The sequence below is a fragment of the Anolis sagrei genome, chromosome 2 (assembly GCF_037176765.1).
Source record: "Anolis sagrei isolate rAnoSag1 chromosome 2, rAnoSag1.mat, whole genome shotgun sequence".
Classification (NCBI taxonomy): domain Eukaryota; kingdom Metazoa; phylum Chordata; class Lepidosauria; order Squamata; family Dactyloidae; genus Anolis; species Anolis sagrei.
The window spans coordinates 116,949,734-116,968,653 of record NC_090022.1 but is presented as its reverse complement, the minus strand read 5'-3'; the positions used below and the strand labels follow the sequence as shown (position 1 = coordinate 116,968,653).

Genomic DNA, 18,920 nt, shown 5'->3' with positions numbered 1-18,920 from the left:
GGAGGGAGAGAGGGAAGGAAAGGAAAGGGAGGAGGAGGAGGAGAGAGCGCCCCCCTTTTCTTCTCTCCCCCCCCCCCCGCCTTCCCAGCCCAGGAATTCCAGCTGTGCTTTAGCTCTTAGGCGGATTTGAGGCTCGCATTCCTCCGGGATGCAGAGAGAGATCAGGGCAGGAAGCCTGGATGGGGCCAGTCTGGGTTTAAACCCAGCCACACGTTTGATTGTGCTTGGGTGGTGTGCTCCTGCCATGGGCTGCCTGGCCCTGCTGGTCCCTTCCAACTCCAAGGTTCTCTCATTCTACAGCCAAGAATAAGAGCAGGCCTGAATTGTCTGATGGGAATAAATAATATTTATTTATACTCCTCTTTTTTTCTCTTTTGATCTCACAAACAATGGGATTTTACAACCACAACATAGCAATATTAAAAAAGAATTAAATATATCATTCTTAAATCTGTTTTATTGTCTGAGCAGAGGTTGGGGGAAGAAAGAAGCTTTCCTCATTGTGTCTTTGGAGCACCTTCCTTCTTATAATAATAACAATAACAATAACTTCATTAATATTCCGCTTTATCTCCCCGAAGGGACTCAGGGCGGATTCCAAACATAAAAGGCAAGCATTCAATGCATGAATACAAAATAATACATCCATACTAACGGAATTTAAACAACCCAACATATAAACACAAATTATAACTTAACAACTAAAATTAAATTTAAAAACCTGTTATAACAGACAGGCATGTAGCCAGGGAGGGAGGGGCTTGAGGGGCTTCAGCCCCCCCCCCGAAATTCTCATGGTGGTTTCCGAAAAGGCCTTACTGGTGCATTATTTAAACTGCTATGTTTATTCATATCATGATCTGATCACTATACTCAATATATCCCATATGCATGGGGGTATTGGGGTAACGATATAAAAGGTTTACTAGGGTAGACCCTCTTTCACTCAGACTCAACCCCTCCCCCCGAAACAAACTCAGCCCCCCCCCCCCGAATCGAAATCCTGGCTACGGGCCTGATAACAGACATATGACAAAATATCAAACATCGAATGGAAATAATAATTTCCCATTTCCCATCATTTCTCTTAAGCCTTCTGGCCATCAAAGGCTGCATCTACACTGTAGAATTAATGCAGTTTGACACCCCCTTTAACTGCTGTGGCTAAATGCAATAGAATCCTGGCTCAATCCTATGGAATCCTGGAATTTTGTAGTATGTGTGGTGGAATGAAAATCATGTGTTGTTCATTCATTCAGTTGTTTCCGACTCTTCGTGACTTCATGGACCAGTCCACGCCAGAGCTCCCTGTCAGTCGTCACCACCCCCAGCTCCTTCAAGGTCAATCCAGTCACTTCAAGGATACCATCCATCCATCTTGCCCTTGGTCGGCCCCTCTTCCTTTTTCCTTCCATTTCCTCCAGCATCTTTGTCTTCTCTAAGCTTTCCTGTCTTCTCATTATGTAGCCAAAGTACTTCATCTTTGCCTCTACTATCCTTCCCTCCAATAAGAAGTCAGACTTTATTTCTTGAAGTATGGACTGGTTGGATCTTCTCGCAGTCCAAGGCACTCTCAGAACTTTCCTCCAACACCACAGCTCAAAAGCATCTATCTTCCTTCGCTCACTCTTCCCTATGGTCCAGCTCTCACATCCATAGGTGACTATGGGGAATGTCATTGCTTTGACTATGTGGATCTTTGTTGCCAGTGTGATGTCTCTACTCGTCACTATTTTATCGAGATTGGTCATTGCTCTCCTCCCAAGAAGTAAGCATCTCCTGATTTCCTGGCTGCAGTCTGCATCTGCAGTAATCTTTGTACCTAGAAATACAAAGTCTGTCACTACCTCCACGTTTTCTCCCTCTATTTCCCAGTTGTCAATCATTCTTGAAAATCATGTGTACTTCACATATTTACCAATCCATACACTGTCTTGTTAGAGAAAAGATATGCCACACAGATGATCAGTAAAGAACATGGTGTTTCTCAGCGTTTCTCAACCTGAGGGTTGGGACCCCTGTGGGGGTCGTGAGGGGAGTGCCAGAGGGGCTGCCGAAGACCATCAGAAAACACAGTATTTTCTGTTGGTCATGGGGTTTCTGTGTGGGAAGTTTAGCTCAATTCTATTGTTGGTAAATTAGAAATTCACAATGATATTTATGTATGTGCATGTGTATACCTTCAGGTTGCCTGTTTATTTTTTTAATTTATTTTATCGTGTCATCAGCAACCATTGTATTACAATTCTAACAGAGCAAAACAAACACAGAGATTAAAAAGAAAAAGAAAGAAAGAAAGAAAGAAAGAAAGAAAGAAAGAAAACCCACACAGATTTTGCAAATTTGGTATTTGGTTAAATGTCCTTTGACCAGTATCTGGCCACTTGGAGTGCCTCTAGGGTTGCCGCAAGAAGGTCCTCCATCATGCATGTGGCAGGGCTCAGGGTGCATTGCAGCAGGTGGTCAGTGGTTTGTTCTTCTCCGCACTCGCATGCCGATGATTCCACCCTGTAGCCCCATTTCTTAAGATTGGCTCTGCATCTCGTGGTGCCAGAGCGCAATCTGTTCAGCGCCTTCCAAGTCGCCCAGTCTTCTGAGTGCCCAGGGGGGAGTCTCTCATCTGGTATCACCCATGAATTGAGGTGCTGGGTTTGGGCCTGCCACTTTTGGACTCTCGCTTGCTGGGGTGTTCCAGCGAGTGTCTCTGTAGATCTAAGAAAACTATGTCTTGATTTAAGTCATTGACGTGCTGGCTGATACCCAAACAGGGGATGAGCTGGAGATGTCTCTGCCTTGGTCCTTTCACTATTGGCTGCTACTTCCCGGCGGATGTCAGGTGGTGCGATACCGGCTAAGAAGTGTAATTTCTCCAGTGGTGTGGGGCGCAGACACCCTGTGATAATGCGGCATGTCTCATTAAGAGCCACATCTACTGTTTTAGTGTGGTGAGATGTGTTCCACACTGGGCATGCATACTCAGCAGCAGAGTAGCATAGCGCAAGGGCAGATGTCTTCACTGTGTCTGGTTGTGATCCCCAGGTTGTGCCAGTCAGCTTTCGTATGATGTTGTTTCTAGCGCCCACTTTTTGTTTGATGTTCAGGCAGTGCTTCTTGTAGGTCAGAGCACGGTCCAAAGTGACTCCCAGGTATTTGGGTGCGCTGCAATGCTCCAGTGGGATTCCTTCCCAGGTAATCCTCAGAGCTCGGGATGCTTGTCTGTTCTTAAGGTGAAAGGCGCATGTCTGTGTTTTAGATGGATTAGGGATCAGCTGGTTTTCGCTGTAATAGGCAGTAAGAGCACCTAGAGCTTCGGAGAGCTTCTGTTCAACCATCTCAAAGCTCCCTGCTTGAGCGGTAATGGCACGATCATCAGCATAGATGAAACTCTCTGTCCCTTCTGGCAGTGGCTGGACATTTGTGTAGATGTTGAACATGGATGGAGCAAGCATGCTCCCCTGAGGCAGGCCGTTCTTCTGTTTCCGCCATCTGCTTCTCTGGCCCTGGAACTCAACAAAAAAGCTCCTGTTTTGTAGCAGGTTTCCTATGAGGCAGGTGAGGTGGTAGTCCTTTGTGATATTATACATTTTTCTCAGGAGGAGGCGGTGGTTCACAGTATCATAAGCTGCTGACAGGTCTATGAAGACAGCTCCTGTGATCTGCTGCCTTTCAAAGCCATCTTCTATGTGCTGAGTCAGGTTCAGCACTTGCGATGTGCAGCTTTTGCCTTTTCTGAAGCCAGCTTGCTGTGGGATCAGACAGGGGTCTATATTTTCCATAATTCTATGCAAAATAAGTCTCTCCAGAACTTTGTAGAGGTGGCACAACAGGGAGATTGGTCTGTAGCTTTTTGGGTCATTACGGTCTTTGCCTGGCTTCAAGATGGCGATGACTTGCTTTCCTCCAGATTTTGGGGATCTGACAGGATGCAGAACCCAGAAGCAACCAGAGGTTGCCTGTTGATCTGTGGTAACCCCATTAATTTCATGGGGGTTTTTAAGCAAAGAATTCTGAAAGGTAGTGTTGCCAGTTTCTTCCCCTGAAATATAGTCTACAGTATCTGCTATTAATTGGCTATCTCCCCATCCAAATACTAACACAGTTTGACCCTACTTAGCTTCCAAGATCAGGCAGGACTTGGTGCCTTTGGTTATTTAAAACCTTTTTAAAGTAGGATATATAGGAAGACAAAATGGAAATGCAATATTCCACAACTGGTAGAGCAACTTTAGAATAATAGAATCATAGAGTTGGAAGAGATGTCATGGGCTATCCAGTCCAACCCCCTGCCAAGAAGCAGGAAAATCACATTCAGGCTTTGAGCCTTGAGCAGATTGAGATCACAGCAGGGAAGTGTGCACCAAATTTCAGGATGAGTCCCCTTGGACCACAAACTACTATTAGTAATTAACACATTACTCTCAACAGTACAGTCTTATGCTGTCTCTAGTGCCATTGAATTCAGTGAAGCTTCTTCTTTGATAGTCTGTAGTTCTATACACTTCTAAGCCGCTAATATGGATTTAAATTCCCTCAGCACTCACTCACACACATATATACATTAAAGGAGAAGGGAAAGAAATCCATCTATTATTTAACTACTTTTAAAATAATCTCATTTGTAAATATAAAAGGACAAGTAGAATATATTAAGATAGAAGAGGAATGTTGAGGTGTTATCCCATTGGAAAGTGAGGAGATGGGTAAATACCATACATGCTATGTTGAGGAAGGGAGGAATGAAAATAAGCTAGTTCATAATTTAAGAAATCACATTGACAGAGAACAGGAGGAGATTATATAAAGTTCTGAGCCTGTTTTCAAGGTACTTTTCAGACTGATATTTTTCTGCCCCTTGCTTGTAGATGGTGGAGATGGAACTTGGGACCTTTTGTAGAGTGAGCATGCTTTGTGTGCACTTGTGGAAAATATATAATTTTTGTACGGTATATATTTTGCAGACAACCATTTATGCATGGCTTAAGGATGGTGTACAAGTTTGGTTATGATTTAATTAAAATATTTTTATTCTGTTATTCTTTCTTTTTCACTAGAAGTTTCTGACTGGGATTTTAGGCCATCAACAGTTACTCCAAAATTGTCCACATGGGAGGCTGAGATAGTGACACCTTTGCTGTTGATTCAGTATACACAAATTTATTAAATTTTATATTGTGTATAAAATTCCTTTTGGGTTGTGTGTATAAACTGTATATGAAAACATAATGGATATTGTATTTATATTCTAAGATATAAATTGTTATGTGGAGTTTGTTTCCAAAAGGTACTACATCCAAAAAAGAAAATTGGTAGCAGCATGTTGTTGGTTAGGAGTAGGATACAATATACAGATAAAAACTACCAAAATATATCAAATCACTCTGGTACAGTGCTTGGAAAACTGAATTTATAGCAAAAGAATGCATATCCTCAGCCCGTTTTTTCACGGTTCCTATAAAATTTGTCCAGATGGATTTGGCACCTTTTTGAAAGAAGCTTCATATATGCATATGTAGATATTACAAAATCTAGAATACATTGGGCCCTGCGCATTTTGAATAAGAGATACTCAACCTGGATGCCATTGTATAGTATGGGACATGAGCACTTTCAGATTTTGATAATCCAAAGGCGGTCCTGCAACTAAACTTTCAGGTATGGCAATGACTCACTGCATATACAGCCAGCCCTCCACATTTGTGGGCTTAACTTTTGTGGCTTATTCACAGATTTGATTAAAATGCCCTTTCAAGGAAACTCTACACATCCAGTAGAATTTGACTACAGAACTGCACTGGAAGACCTAGAGATTCCAAGAGAGAACAACATTATTGGATTCCTTAGGTCCTCCAGTGCGTTTCAGGTGGAGGTTGACCACAGAGTCCTTCTGGAGAACTTAAAAATGTATAGAGAAGTGTTCTCTTTTGGCTATTCTTCACTTTTGAGAGGGTCTTGTGCCCCTTGCCCCAGCAGATGTGGAGGGCTTGCTTTACAACTGATGAGAAGATTGAAAGTGAACATTTGTTTCTTCTTCCCTGCCTTTTCCTTTTTCTTTTCCTTCTTTAAAAATACTTTTTATTGTACTTTCATAACTTGTAATAATTTTTTATGATGATAATAATAATAACAATATTTATACCTCACTTTATCTCTCCTGAAGGATACTCAAAACGGCTTTACATAAAAGCATTAGCATACAATTTAAAATATACAAATGTGAATATTGAAACAGAATTAAATATAAACAGTATTTAAAAATTCAGTTAAAATCCATTAAAACATATTCAAAGTGAAAAACCACAGCATCACTGATTAGATCTTTAAAACCTTCATCTTTAAAAGCCTGTCTAAATAAAAAAGGTTTTTGCTTATTAATAACAATAGAAGGCTTGTGTAATGCTGAGGTCAGAAGTCAACTTTACTTGATTTCTTTTTTCTTTTTCTTTTTCATTATCTCTTTTGCTCCTTATTTTCATTGTACTTTTATTAATGACCAGTACTAAAATTAATAATAATAAAAATATTGAAGGAGGAGGCTTATATAATAGCTGAGAAGATTGGAAGTAAACTTTGACTTGTTTTTCTTCTTTCCCTTTTATCTCTTTTCTTCCTTTAAAAAAATATTTTACACCCGCTAAGTAATGTCGACAGACTCTACCTGCCCAGAAAATCAGGAGGTAGAGGGCTTCTGCAAGTGAAACGAATGGTAGAAGAAGAGAAACATGCACTGGCAGATTATATGAAAGGCAGTCAAGAACCAACATTGAAGAAAGTCAATAGTAGTAAACTGCTTCAAGTGCAAAAGACAGAGTGAATACCGTAAAAACACAATCCAGAGCAGAAGAGAAAACTGGCAAAAGAAGGCTCTCCATGGACAGTTCCAGGGAAAAATTGAGAGCCAAATTGACAAAGAAAAAACATGGCTGTGGCTCACAAATGGAACTTTGAAAAAGGAGACGGAGGGCCTGATTCTGGCAGCCCAAGAACAAGCCATTAGTACCAATGCCATCAAAGCCAGAATTGAAAAGTCAGCGACAGATCCCAAATGTAGACTCTGAAAGGAAGCAGATGAAACAATAGATCATATCCTCTGAGGGCCCTTCCACACAGCTCTATATCCCAGAATATCAAGGCAGGAAATCCCATATTACCTGAGTGTGGACTCAAATAACCCAGTTCAAAGCAGATATTGTGGGTTATATGACTGTGTGGAAGGGCCCTGGGTTATCTGAGTTCACATTGCCATATATTCTAGTTCAAAATAGATAATGTGGGATTTTCTGCTTTGATATTCTGGGACATAGAGCTGTGTGGAAGGACCCCCCCCCCCCCCCCCCCCCCGACGATCAAGGCAGGAAATCCTGCAATACCTGCTTCGGACTGGAATATATGGCAGTGTGGACCCAGGGCCCTTTCCACACAGTCCTATATCCCAGAATATCAAGGCAGGAAATCCCACAATATCTGCTTTGAACAGGGTTATCTGTGGGCCCTTCCACACAGCTCCATATCTCAGAATATCAAGGCAGAAAATCCCACATTATCTGAGTATGGATTCAGAGAACCTAGTTCAAAGCAGATACGGTGGGATATTTTGCCTTGATGTTCTGCATTATATGACTGTGTGGAAGGGCCCTGGGTTATCTGAGTTCACATTGCCATATATTCTAGTTCAAAATAGATAATGTGGGATTTTCTGCTTTGATATTCTGGGATATAGAGCTGTGTGGAAGGACCCCCAGACTATCAAGGCAGGAAATCCTGCAATATCTGCTTCGGACTGGAATATATAGCAGTGTGGACCCAGGGCTCTTTCCACACAGCCATATAACCCAGAATATCAAGGCAGAAAATCCCACATTATCTGAGTGTGGATTCAGATAACCTAGTTCAAAGCAGATATGGTGGGATGTTCTGCCTTGATGTTCTGGGTTATATGAAGGTGTGGAAGGGCCCTGGATTATTTGAGTCCACATTGCCATATATTCCAGTTCAAAGCAGATAATGTGGGATTTTCTGCTTTGATATTCTGGGATACAGAGCTGTGTGGAAGGACGCCCAGACTATCAAGGCAGGAAATCCTGCAATATCTGCTTTGGACTGGAATATATGGCAGTGTGGACTCAGATAACCCAGTTCAAAGCAGATATTGTGGGTTATATGGCTGTGTGGAAGGGCCCTGGGTTATTATCTGAGTTCACACTGCCATATATTCCAGTTCAAAGCAGATAATGTGGGATTTTCTGCTTTGATATTCTGGGATATAGGGCTGTGTGGAAGGACCCCCAGACTATCAAGGCAGGAAATCCCGCAAGGCCTTTGATCTTTGATATTGCTGTTTTTAAATTGTTTTAAATTGTGTTCAATTTTAGCCTGTTCTTGTAAGCCGCTCGGAGCCCCAGGGGAGTGGCGGCATATAAATTTGAATAATAAACAAAATAAATAAAAATATCTGCTTTGGACTGGAATATATGGCAGTGTGGACCCAGGGATCTTTCTGACTGTGGGAGCCGTTCAGCAGTGGAACTCTCTACCCGGAGTGTGGTGGAGGCTCCTTCTTTGGAAGCCTTTAAACAGAGGCTGGATGGCCATCTGTCAGGGGTGATTTGAATGCAATATTCCTGCTTCTTGACAGAGGGTTGGACTGGATGGCCCATGAGGTCTCTTCCAACTCTTTGATTCTATGATTCTATTCCACACAGCCCTATAACCCAGAATATCAAGTCAGAAAATCCCACATTATCTGAGTGTGGATTTAGATAACCCAGGGCCCTTCCACGCAGCCATATAACCCAGAATATCAAGGCAGAAAGTCCCACAATATCTGCTTTGAACTGGGTTACCTGAGTCCACAAAGGCATATATTCCAGTTCAAAGAAAATGTGGGATTTTATTCAGCTGTGTGGAAGGGGCAGATATGGTGGGATTTTCCTGTCTTGATATTGTGAGTGACATGGCTGTGTGGAAAGGCCCTGAGCTATGGCGGTAGAAGGGATGCCAGCCCACCTCCTTTCTCCTGAGGGAAATGGGAAGGGAGGCAGGAAGGAAGGCGGATGGAGGGAGCCGGGCAGAGCGACCCCGCGTTTCCCGCTGCTTCTGGCGGGGAGGAGAAGGGAGGAGGCCCGGCCCGCCCTGAGGGAAAGAAAAGCGAGGGAACACAGGAGAAGGAGGAGGAGCCGAGCCGCCTCTCTGACGGGAGACGCATCTGACAGGAGGGAGGGAGGCAGAGCAGGTGAGGGATGGAGACCGGCAAGGCCGCGACGTGGAGAGGAGGAGAGGGGAAGGAGGAGGAGGGCCATTAGAGGCGGGCAGGGCCAGGCGGCGGCTGCTTTCCCGGATCCAGGAGGATGGGGAACGCGGACTCGAAGCTCAACTTCAGGAAGGCGGTGATCCAGCTCACCACCAAGACCCAGGTATGGCTCAAGGGAGCACCTGCTCAGGGCGTGGGGATCTTAAAGGGGACTGGCCTCCTCAGGAATAACGGTGGGACCCAGGCAGGTGCTTCTTTTGAGGCCTCTGTTCCCCCTCAGGCCCTGCCTTCTTCACAGCTGCTCTGGCCTCCCTCCTAGGCCACATCCACAGCCCCCAAAGCTCAACTGAGCAGATCCCTCTGCCTGCTGCCCTGGCCTTCCTTTCAAGGCTGGCCAGCCTCAGGCCCTGCTGGGATTTGGGAGCCTTCTGGGAGCTTCAGGCCGTGATAGGCATCTACATTAGGCCTGGGCAAACTTCAGCCCTCCCTCCAGGTGTTTTGGACTTCGATTCCCACCATTCTTAACAGCCTCAGGCCCCTTCCTTTCCCCCCTCAGCCGCTTAAGCGGCTGAGGAGGAAAAGGAAAGGGCCTGAGGCTGTTAAGAATGGTGGGAATCGAAGTCCAAAACATCTGGAGGGAGGGTTTGAAGTTTGCCCAGGCCTGGTCTACACTGTGGGATGAATGCAGTGTGACTCCGCTCTGACTGCCACCATTCAATTCTGTTCAATCCCAAGGGTTTTAGCCTTACCTGCCCAAGAGTTCTGGTGCCTCCCCAAATGCGAATCCCAGGATGTCATTGAAGGAAAAAAGATGTGTGACAAGTCCTCTCATAGGTAGTGATAAAGGTTTCCCCTTGATATTAAGTCTAGTTGTGTCCAATTCTGGGGGTGGTGCTCAACTCCATTTCTAAGCCAAAGAGCCGGCGTTGTCCATAGATACCTCCAAGGTCATGTGGCCAGCTTACTTACTTAGGCGATCCCTCATTGTCCGAGTAGGATTGTCTTCCAAGATTGGTGTCCTGGCGGTGGGTCCGTAGGTGACTGTGGAGCCCTACTCTTGATCTGCATGTTCTCCCGCAGTGAGGGCATCAGTTTCCGAGCATAAGGTGGCCCCGGTAAGCTTGATGTGCCTTCCTTTTGGCATTTTTCTCTCTTTTTCCCTCTATTAGTGTCTCTTCAAATTCTACAGCACTGCTGCTCACAGCTGACCTCCAGCTGGAGTGCTCAAGGGTCAGGGCTTCCCAGTTCTTGGTGTCTATGCCACAGTTTTTAAGGTTGGCTTTGAGCCCATCTTTAAATCTCTTTTCCTGCCCACCAACATTCTGTTTTCCATTCTTGAGTTTGGAGCAACTGCTTTGGGAGACGGTGGTTGGGCACCCAGACGGCATGACTGCATGGAGCACCATTACCTTCCTGCAGAAGCGGTACCTATTGATCTATTCGAATTTGCATGTTTTCTAACTGCTAGGTTGGCAGACGCTGGGGCCAACAGCGGGAGCTTGGCCTGCTCCCCGGATTTGATCCGCTGACCTTTCAGTCAGCAAGTTCAGCAGCTAAGCAGGTTAACCTGCTGCACCCCTGGGGGCTCTCATATCTCCATGCCATAGTACTGAGCCATGGTGGCTAAAGAGGTGTCCAGCTGCATTCGTTCTACAGTGTAGAATATGCACCCTTATGGACAGAGCTATTCAGCAGGCGATGGCGGGAAGGCTATCTATGGGGAGAAAGACTGAGGAAGTTGGAAGGATGCATTCAGGTAATATGTTGTAATCATGCCTGATGGCAAACACCAGCCCTGTCACAAATGACGTCACTGAAGGAGGAAAAAAAAGTGAGACTGAAGGCTCAAGTCCTTTCCTATCAGCACACTGTAAGGGATATTTTATGATGTTTATCCAATTTGTTGAATCGGCTATTTGATTCCTCACTATATACAGGTTGAGCATCCCTTGTTGGAAATTTTGAAATATTCCAAAATCCTAAACTGGTCACATAGGTGGCTGAGATAGAGACACCTTTGTTTTCTGATGGTTCAGTGTACTGCACACAAAGTCGGTTTCATGCATCAAATTATTAAAATTACCTTCCGGCATGTGTATAATGTGTATATTAAACAAATCAATCTTGTGTTTCAGTTGCATTCCATCTCCAAGCTGTCTCATTGTGTACATACAGGCAGTCCCCAAGATATGAACAAGATAGGTTCTCTAGGTTTGTTCTTAAGCTGAATTTATACAGTATGTAAGTCAGAATAGGTACATTTTTAAAGTGTAACTCCAGGGATAGCATAGGGAAGTGATAACAACCCTGTGGTGTTTGTTTAGCTGTTTGTTTTTCTGTACCCCTGTTTAAAAGATTTCCCTTCACTTTCTGTCCCTGATAACTGGATTTTGAAAAAAAATATGGCTTGTTGTGGAAGCAAGGATAGGTGATAAAGCTTCAGTGGAGACACATTTTTCTCATGGTAACTCTTTCAAGAGTGAATTTCCCTTCCTAGAGATAGATTTCTTTGACTTCCTGTTGTCTCGCCCCCATTCTTAACTATGAATTGTTTGCAAATTGGATGTTTGTAACTCGGGGACTGCCTGTATATGGAAATACAGCTATTCATAATAATAATAATAATAATAATAATAATAATAATTAAAAAAAACCCAAACACTTCTGATCCTAAGTACTCCAAATAAGAGGTACTTAAACTTGTACTTCTCCATGATAGCTATGGTAATCCTTTCATGAAAGTTTGAAAAACAAGGATGGCAATGCTGTTGGAGGAGTTCTGCAAATGTGTTATTTTTAGTTGGATTGCACTTAAATCTTAAGTCAGGTTCATGTACAAGTCTAGAAGCGTAACAGAAAAAGTCTAAAATAATAATTGGTAGTGTATAAGGACACTATAGAGTCACCTATTATTGGCATGTGAAAGCGCAACTTCAGAAACATCCCATGCACCTGAGCTTGCTTGAGCTGCCTGGAATGATGTTTATTGACAGAAGAGTAAGGATAGTAGTGAAGTGAGACTTTTCCTTTGAAACTTAAGAACAACTAAATTTTTGTTTTAGTTGGCAAGTACCTTTTGTATGATTCTTCTCTTTACCTTGCAAGAAATGTTAGATTGAACTACAATGGGAAACAAGCTTAGAAGTGGTAGCCCTTTCCCCTGATATCCTTGAACAGATCCTGTTTCTCGCATTAGTTGCTAAGATGCCTCTAACATAGGTCTGTCAATTTTCCAATAATACTAGCAGGAGGGTTGATCCTTTTGAAACTAAATGAACGAAGCTAAATCTTATCCCATAATCTTTGTCAGACTTGTGGTGTAAGAAGCCCTACTTGTAGCAAAATATTCGTAAGATTTTCTTTTAGAAAGTAATCATGATGAGAGATAAATAAACCACATAATGAGAGATTGACAGCATAATAATAAGCATGTATACTGTATTTAGGACCAGAGTTCAGTAGTTTCTTTCAGTTGACTGTAGAATTGCAACTATAGTATAAACTATCTTTGATTTTGGAGGATGGAGTATAGACGTCATACATAGCACGAAAATAGGAATCATTATGTATCTGGTTGTTGGTTTGTAGAGTTCACTTCTTTTAAAAGTGAACATTGTATGCTTCTGGCTTGTTTTATTAAAAGTCTCCATAGAAATGCAGAGGGAGATTGTACCGTGAAGGAAAGTGAGAGGTCAAGCAGGAACACCCATATTTACATACTCGAGAAGAGCACAACTTGCCAGAATAGTATGCATGACTAGCCTTTGTCGAAGCCTGTTATCAAAGGATCTGCATTGTGACCTATTACTGGTCTTATAAACTACATTCTGTAAACAACATTTCAGTGTTGCTATTTTAATTAACTGTATAAAACCCACATGCCCTATCATACAGGCGCAGGTGATGCTGTTGTTTTTGATTGCTGTATCTGAAATAAAAGGAAAGCCATGTCACATATGGCAGAAATTATGAAAGACAAACATGACAAGCTGCCTATAATAAACAAAGACACAGTGAGATTCAATCACAACAGATACTATTTTCGTGCAATTTTGTTTCCTAACGTATCAGGTTTGTTTTTCTAAAACCCATGCTGCAAAATGAGATTCACTCATAAGTTATACTTGAACTAGCTAAATTTCTGAGCAAATGGGTAATTTCTTTTAGTTGTTTGTATCTTTGTATCTTTGTTTTTCCTCTTTATGCATATTCTCATTTTCGACTGATCTGTAGTTGTCTGTCATGATCATGCACTGATTAATAGAGGAACTGGTTCAGAAAAATCCAAAAGGTGAATGTTATGAAAGATGAGTATATTTTTATACTTGAAATTACACACGTATCATCATTCTTCAATGGATCTGTACAACCAACCTAGGAATTATGGTCTATTGCACTAATGTAATTTGAGCACATTGCAAATAATACGACGTTCTCAGAGGACATCTTACGTAAACATGTCCCATGCCACTGCTGTGTGTCACTTTGGTGCAATAATATTTTTTGTGCAATTTTAATTCTTTCTTCAGAAAAAGGAGTTCAGATTTCCCTCTCATTTATGTGGCTATCTTTTCTCTTCTAATGGGAGAAGGATAATAAATAGGGGGCATTCATTTCAGTTGTTCGAGCTCAGCAGTGCCATAAGATAAGTAACCTTCTTCAATATGAGAAGCAAGAGTGATTAGAGTAAGCTCAAACTGGACTTTCTTGCTTGACGACATTAAGAAGTCTGCAAATAAATTTGGACACTTGTTTTCCCCTGTACTTGCACTGCGCCAGGAAATAGAATCTCAGGCATCAGAACAGATAAGGTCCCCTGCCTGTTTTGTATTCTTCTATCCGAAGATTGCTTGGTACATTACTCAGTATATTGACCTGTTTACTCAAAATATTAAAAATCTGTTTCAGGGATAAAAGAAAGGGACTTGATAAAGGTCACAAACTGAATGCAACTAGCTTACCAAGTATTTTAACCCAGATCTTTCAAATGTACATACAACACTTTGCATTGGGAAATCTTTGATGTACTATTATCTGCCAGTCCTTTTAACATTAATACAGATCTGGACAGTGCTTTGTGATCTTTTCCTCTGTTGAAGGAAAGTATTGTTCTGCAGATGTATCCTGTTTTTCCTAAAAATGTCTTCCGCAGTTTCAAAAGTGTCAGGACAACTGGAATCCAAATGCCTATGTCTTTACTTTCTCCTATATTAAACTAAAGTTCTAAACACCAGTTAAATATACAACAAATCTGATAATGTGACTACAGTGGGCTGTATTCCCAAATTATTTGAAGAGCACATTTTTGTTTTCTTAGCTTTGAGCAACAAACAACATTTTCTCCGCTTTCGAATACCAGGAAAGGTTGCGTCAAACTTACTGCTTTATGACTTGTTTATTTATAAAATTACATCCTGCTTTCCCTCAAAAGGTGAATTCAAAGGTCTATATAAAGCAAAACACATATGCTTAATAAATCATTCCTAAAAAAAGTAGCTATAGGAAACTTGCTTGAGACTAGAGAACAAATGAAAAAAATTCTTAAGAAATCCAACACTACAAAGACATTGCACTTAATAAGGTATGCAGAAGGAGAGGGAGAGTTGTTCAAAAGCCTTATAGTATTGACTGTTCTTTAGAGAAGTGGTGGGCAACTCGGATTCCTTCTAGATGTTGGATTATAATTCCCATAATCCTTTATCTTTGGCTATATTGTCTAGGGATGTTAGGAACTGCACTCTGAAAGGTTGCTGCTCATTCCTGCTTTAAAATATTGTGATTTCATTTGAATGGGGTTTTCATGAACAAGATTCCGCAGCGAATTTTACCAATTCCTGATAGCATGAATAAACCTAAAATAAAACATACTGAGATCTTCTACTAGTGCCTACAAACTGAACTTCATGAGGTTAATAAATCTAACATAAGACCTCCAATGATGAACATTTAAAAGAAAATGTTCTTTAATATATCTTTGTCCCAAGCTTTTCAGGACTTTGTAGGTTAATAAAAGTAACTGAAATTGAATCTGGAAATAAATTAATAACTAGGTCAAATTCATCAAAATAGGAATGACATATTTTGAATAGTTAATGTTCTGTCTACAGTTGTCATTTCTGATTTTTTTTTTCTAATGTAGCCTCATGTGGAGTTCATTAGAATAGTTCAATCTGGAGGTAACTTTGATATAAATAGGCATAGCAAGATCAAATGTCATCTGGAAAGACTGTAGTTGGTGAACCAATGTTGCTGACTGGGGAAAAAAAATCCTTTTGCTATTGATGCTGCTATATAGCTAACAGACTCCTGGTAAAAGAACAGCCATAACTGTCCTGTAAGAAGAGTTGTGTACCACCAAACAGACTACATCAAATGATCCCCTAAGCAACAGCATTTCTGTGCTATCTGTATCTGGATTACGGTGTCAGCTTGTGCTGCCCCTTTGGTCTTTCACGACTAGCAAACAGTAGTTCAAGGTTTTTGCTGAATTCTTAGAATCAAGTGGAAATGACAGAGCTGTGTGTCATCAGCATATTGCTGGTTCTGTAGCCCACATTTCTCGCTTATTTAACCTAATGTTTTCTTTTGGCTTGAACAGTGTGGGTAACAAAATGGAATCTCACAGACCACTGGCAATTTCTCTCTAAGCCTCACCATCTGGGTTCTGCCTCCCAGGAATAAGCAGAGCCAAATCATCTTCTGTTACAAGTCATCCCATAATACAACCTGAATTTCTGCCTTGAAATAAAGATGAGTGGCAGTTGGAAAATGATCTGTCCAAAGGCTTTGGAGCTGTGATGATACTGTTCTGACCTAAAAAAAAGTTTGACACTGGGGCAGTAGTTATTTAGGTCATAGAGGCCGAAGATATTTTTCTATTAATGCCACAATACTATGTTCTGTAGCATGATAACCTTCTCTAAAAGGAGCATTATTCTTTCAAGTATGTGTTGAGTTGATGAAGGAATGAGTTTATTGATTTCATCCAAAGGGAAGTACATAAGTGGTTAGTCACCATGTAGATTTTGTCCATATTCCTCAAGGCCAATAAGGTGACACGTGTGAAATAAGACCTGAGAAATAAAAGCTATAGTATTTTCTAGCATTTCTACTGGCAAACTAGATGCCAAGTAAGGCAAAATAACATTATCCCCAAACTCTCTGAAGTTTAAAAGAAGTGCATACAGGGTTGTGCTCTAGCATACTTAACATTTTCTATATCTCTTGTTAACGTTTCATTCAGGAGCAACTTGAGATTTCATAATGGCTGCTATTGAATTTGTGCCATATGACTAAAACTACTCTCTGATCAGAATAGTAGTGTTCTTGTAATATGTGTCTTTCATCAATGCATAAGTGGTATTAAAGGTTTCTTCTGATAATTACTTTAATTACAGTAGTTTGATTTTCAGGCTTGCTGAGATGATTCCCTGTTTGTGTTGGAAAAACTGTATTCAAGTGTTTTATTGAGTATTCCAGAATGCAGAAAAAATATTGACTCATTTTGTGGTATCAGAATGCATACTGATTCTAAAAGAGATGGTAGAAAATTGTCTTCCGATATGATACAGCTAAGCAAAAACTTTACTGAAAAATGCTAAAATAAGACTTAGAATAATTTTCTTAGGTTTATAATCTGTGATATGTATGTCCCCCCATCAGGATTAACAGGTCCAACACTTTTAATTGAGAGTTTGGCTTGGGCATGGCTTGTGATATCTGAAGAAAGAATTTTGAAATAGTTTGTCTCAGTAGCCATTTAAATGTTTAGGATGTATTCTGTATAATGCAATAAATAAAAAAGCAGAGCCTTAAAAGGCTATCTTGTGTTGTCATCAAAGTCTGACCATTGTAAGGTCAATGAATCATTTGGCTCCTTTCCTTTTAGCCTTTTCTTTTAACAGAAATAACATATTGGATAACCTTCTGCATACACTTATATGCAATATGTTAATTTACTGCAGGGTTAAGTTAAAAAGAGACTAAAATGTAGTTAGTATTAATATTTTCACAACTGCGTGCTTTAGGCTGGGTAGTTATTATTGTCTCATTCAAGAGGCACATCAACATATAAACATATCTAAAAATCCTGTGAAATGTTTTTGAATACCATTATAAATGCAATAATGGATTGTTGAGTGGCTGTACGTATGACCAACCAAAGTACTTCCTTTTCAATAATTTGTTTGACTTTCAAGTTTTCCTGATTAAAACTTTCTCACATGGTTAACTGTACTTCCTCAGTTCCTGCTGACAGGAACTGAATGCAGATTTGCTATGTTGGCCTGTTGGCTAAACGTTGCAGATACTTTCTGTATTAAAGCATTCACCTGCATCTAAATGCCTAATTTTAGAGAATTTAAAGACTCCCATTTATGCAGCTGTAAGAACAGCGGCTGGGGCATAACTGATATCAGTCTCTCAAAGAAATATAAACCACCACCGCAAAGCAAACCTGCTCTACCAGTTTAGGCTTTGCTTTCCTGCTGCTGCTTTTTGGTTTTTATGTTTTAGTGACACATCACCTATTCTCAGATAAGGTGGTACCCATCTGTCACAGCTTAATATTAACCACACACAGTAGGAATTTCTTACTGTCGCTTGTTTTTTAAACCACCTTTAAAGAGTGTATACACTGCCGTAGTTAGAAAATTAAACCAGGAAATTGTTTTAGTTTAAACAAACATATCTCTTTCCTTTACCTTTCCCAAACACATTTCAAGTCAGTGATTGTTCAAAATAGCCATGCTCTTAGGTGAAAGCTCTTGTTTGTTTTCTGAGCTTTTATTATATCAATCAAACCAATGGTTCAGAATTGAATGCTTATTTAATGCCATTTTGCATCATTGAACATTATCCAGTGTAACCTCAATGACTGAAATGTTATATATCTGTCTTGTGAGAGGATACTCTCTTCAAGACACAAAATAGTCAATCTTCATGTTGTTGCAAAATGATCAGGTATGCTCTGAATGGGTTTTGTGGTTGTGTGGATTGCAGCCTGTTGATTGGATATGTAAATGTGCATCCCTATAAAGAATAATAATAATAATAATAATAATAATAATATAATATACATAAGATTAGTACACAGTAAAAAAGGTCACTATGCTGGCTTTTATATTTGAACACACGTCGGACACTTCCCAAGTATGTAGGACTGTGTGATGTATCGGAGAATGATGTGTGCAGATCCGATTAGGGTGGCCTTTTACAGCTGACATGGTAATTTTGTCAGTGCCTGTTGTTTTTAAGTGCAGGGCAAGGTCTTAAGGCACTGCACTCAGTGTGCTGATCACCACTGGGACCACCTTTACTGGCTTGTGCCAGAGTTCTTGCAGTTCTATCTTTAAATCCTCATATAGTGTAAGCTTTTCCAGTTGCTTCTTGACGATTCTGCTATTATTATTATTATTATTATTATTATTATTATGTTTGTACACTGCTTTTTCTGTCCACAAGGAGACTCAGTGTGGCATGTTGTTGTTTATTTGTTTACTTGCTCCCTGTCGGCTTTCGCCACCCCCAGCTCCTTCAAGGTCAAGGCCACCCCCAGTTCCTTCGATGCTGCATATTGTACATATAAACCTGTTCACATGTTGAGGTTTCTGACTATTAAAACAAATGTATGTTTAAAGAGCTAAAACACATTTAAAGTTGTTAGAACTACTAT

General features: G+C 40.9%; 1 protein-coding gene across 1 annotated transcript in view; it reads left to right on the top strand.

Moving 5' to 3' along the window:
* Positions 1 to 9,051: 9,051 nt before the first annotated feature.
* HID1 (HID1 domain containing) overlaps positions 9,052 to 18,920 on the top strand; it is a 47,857-nt gene continuing 37,988 nt past the window's right edge. The window contains exon 1 of the mRNA XM_060764718.2: positions 9,052 to 9,410. Coding sequence (XP_060620701.2) covers positions 9,345 to 9,410 — 66 coding nt within the window. The 5' untranslated portion in view covers positions 9,052 to 9,344. The remainder of the gene's footprint in view (positions 9,411 to 18,920) is intronic.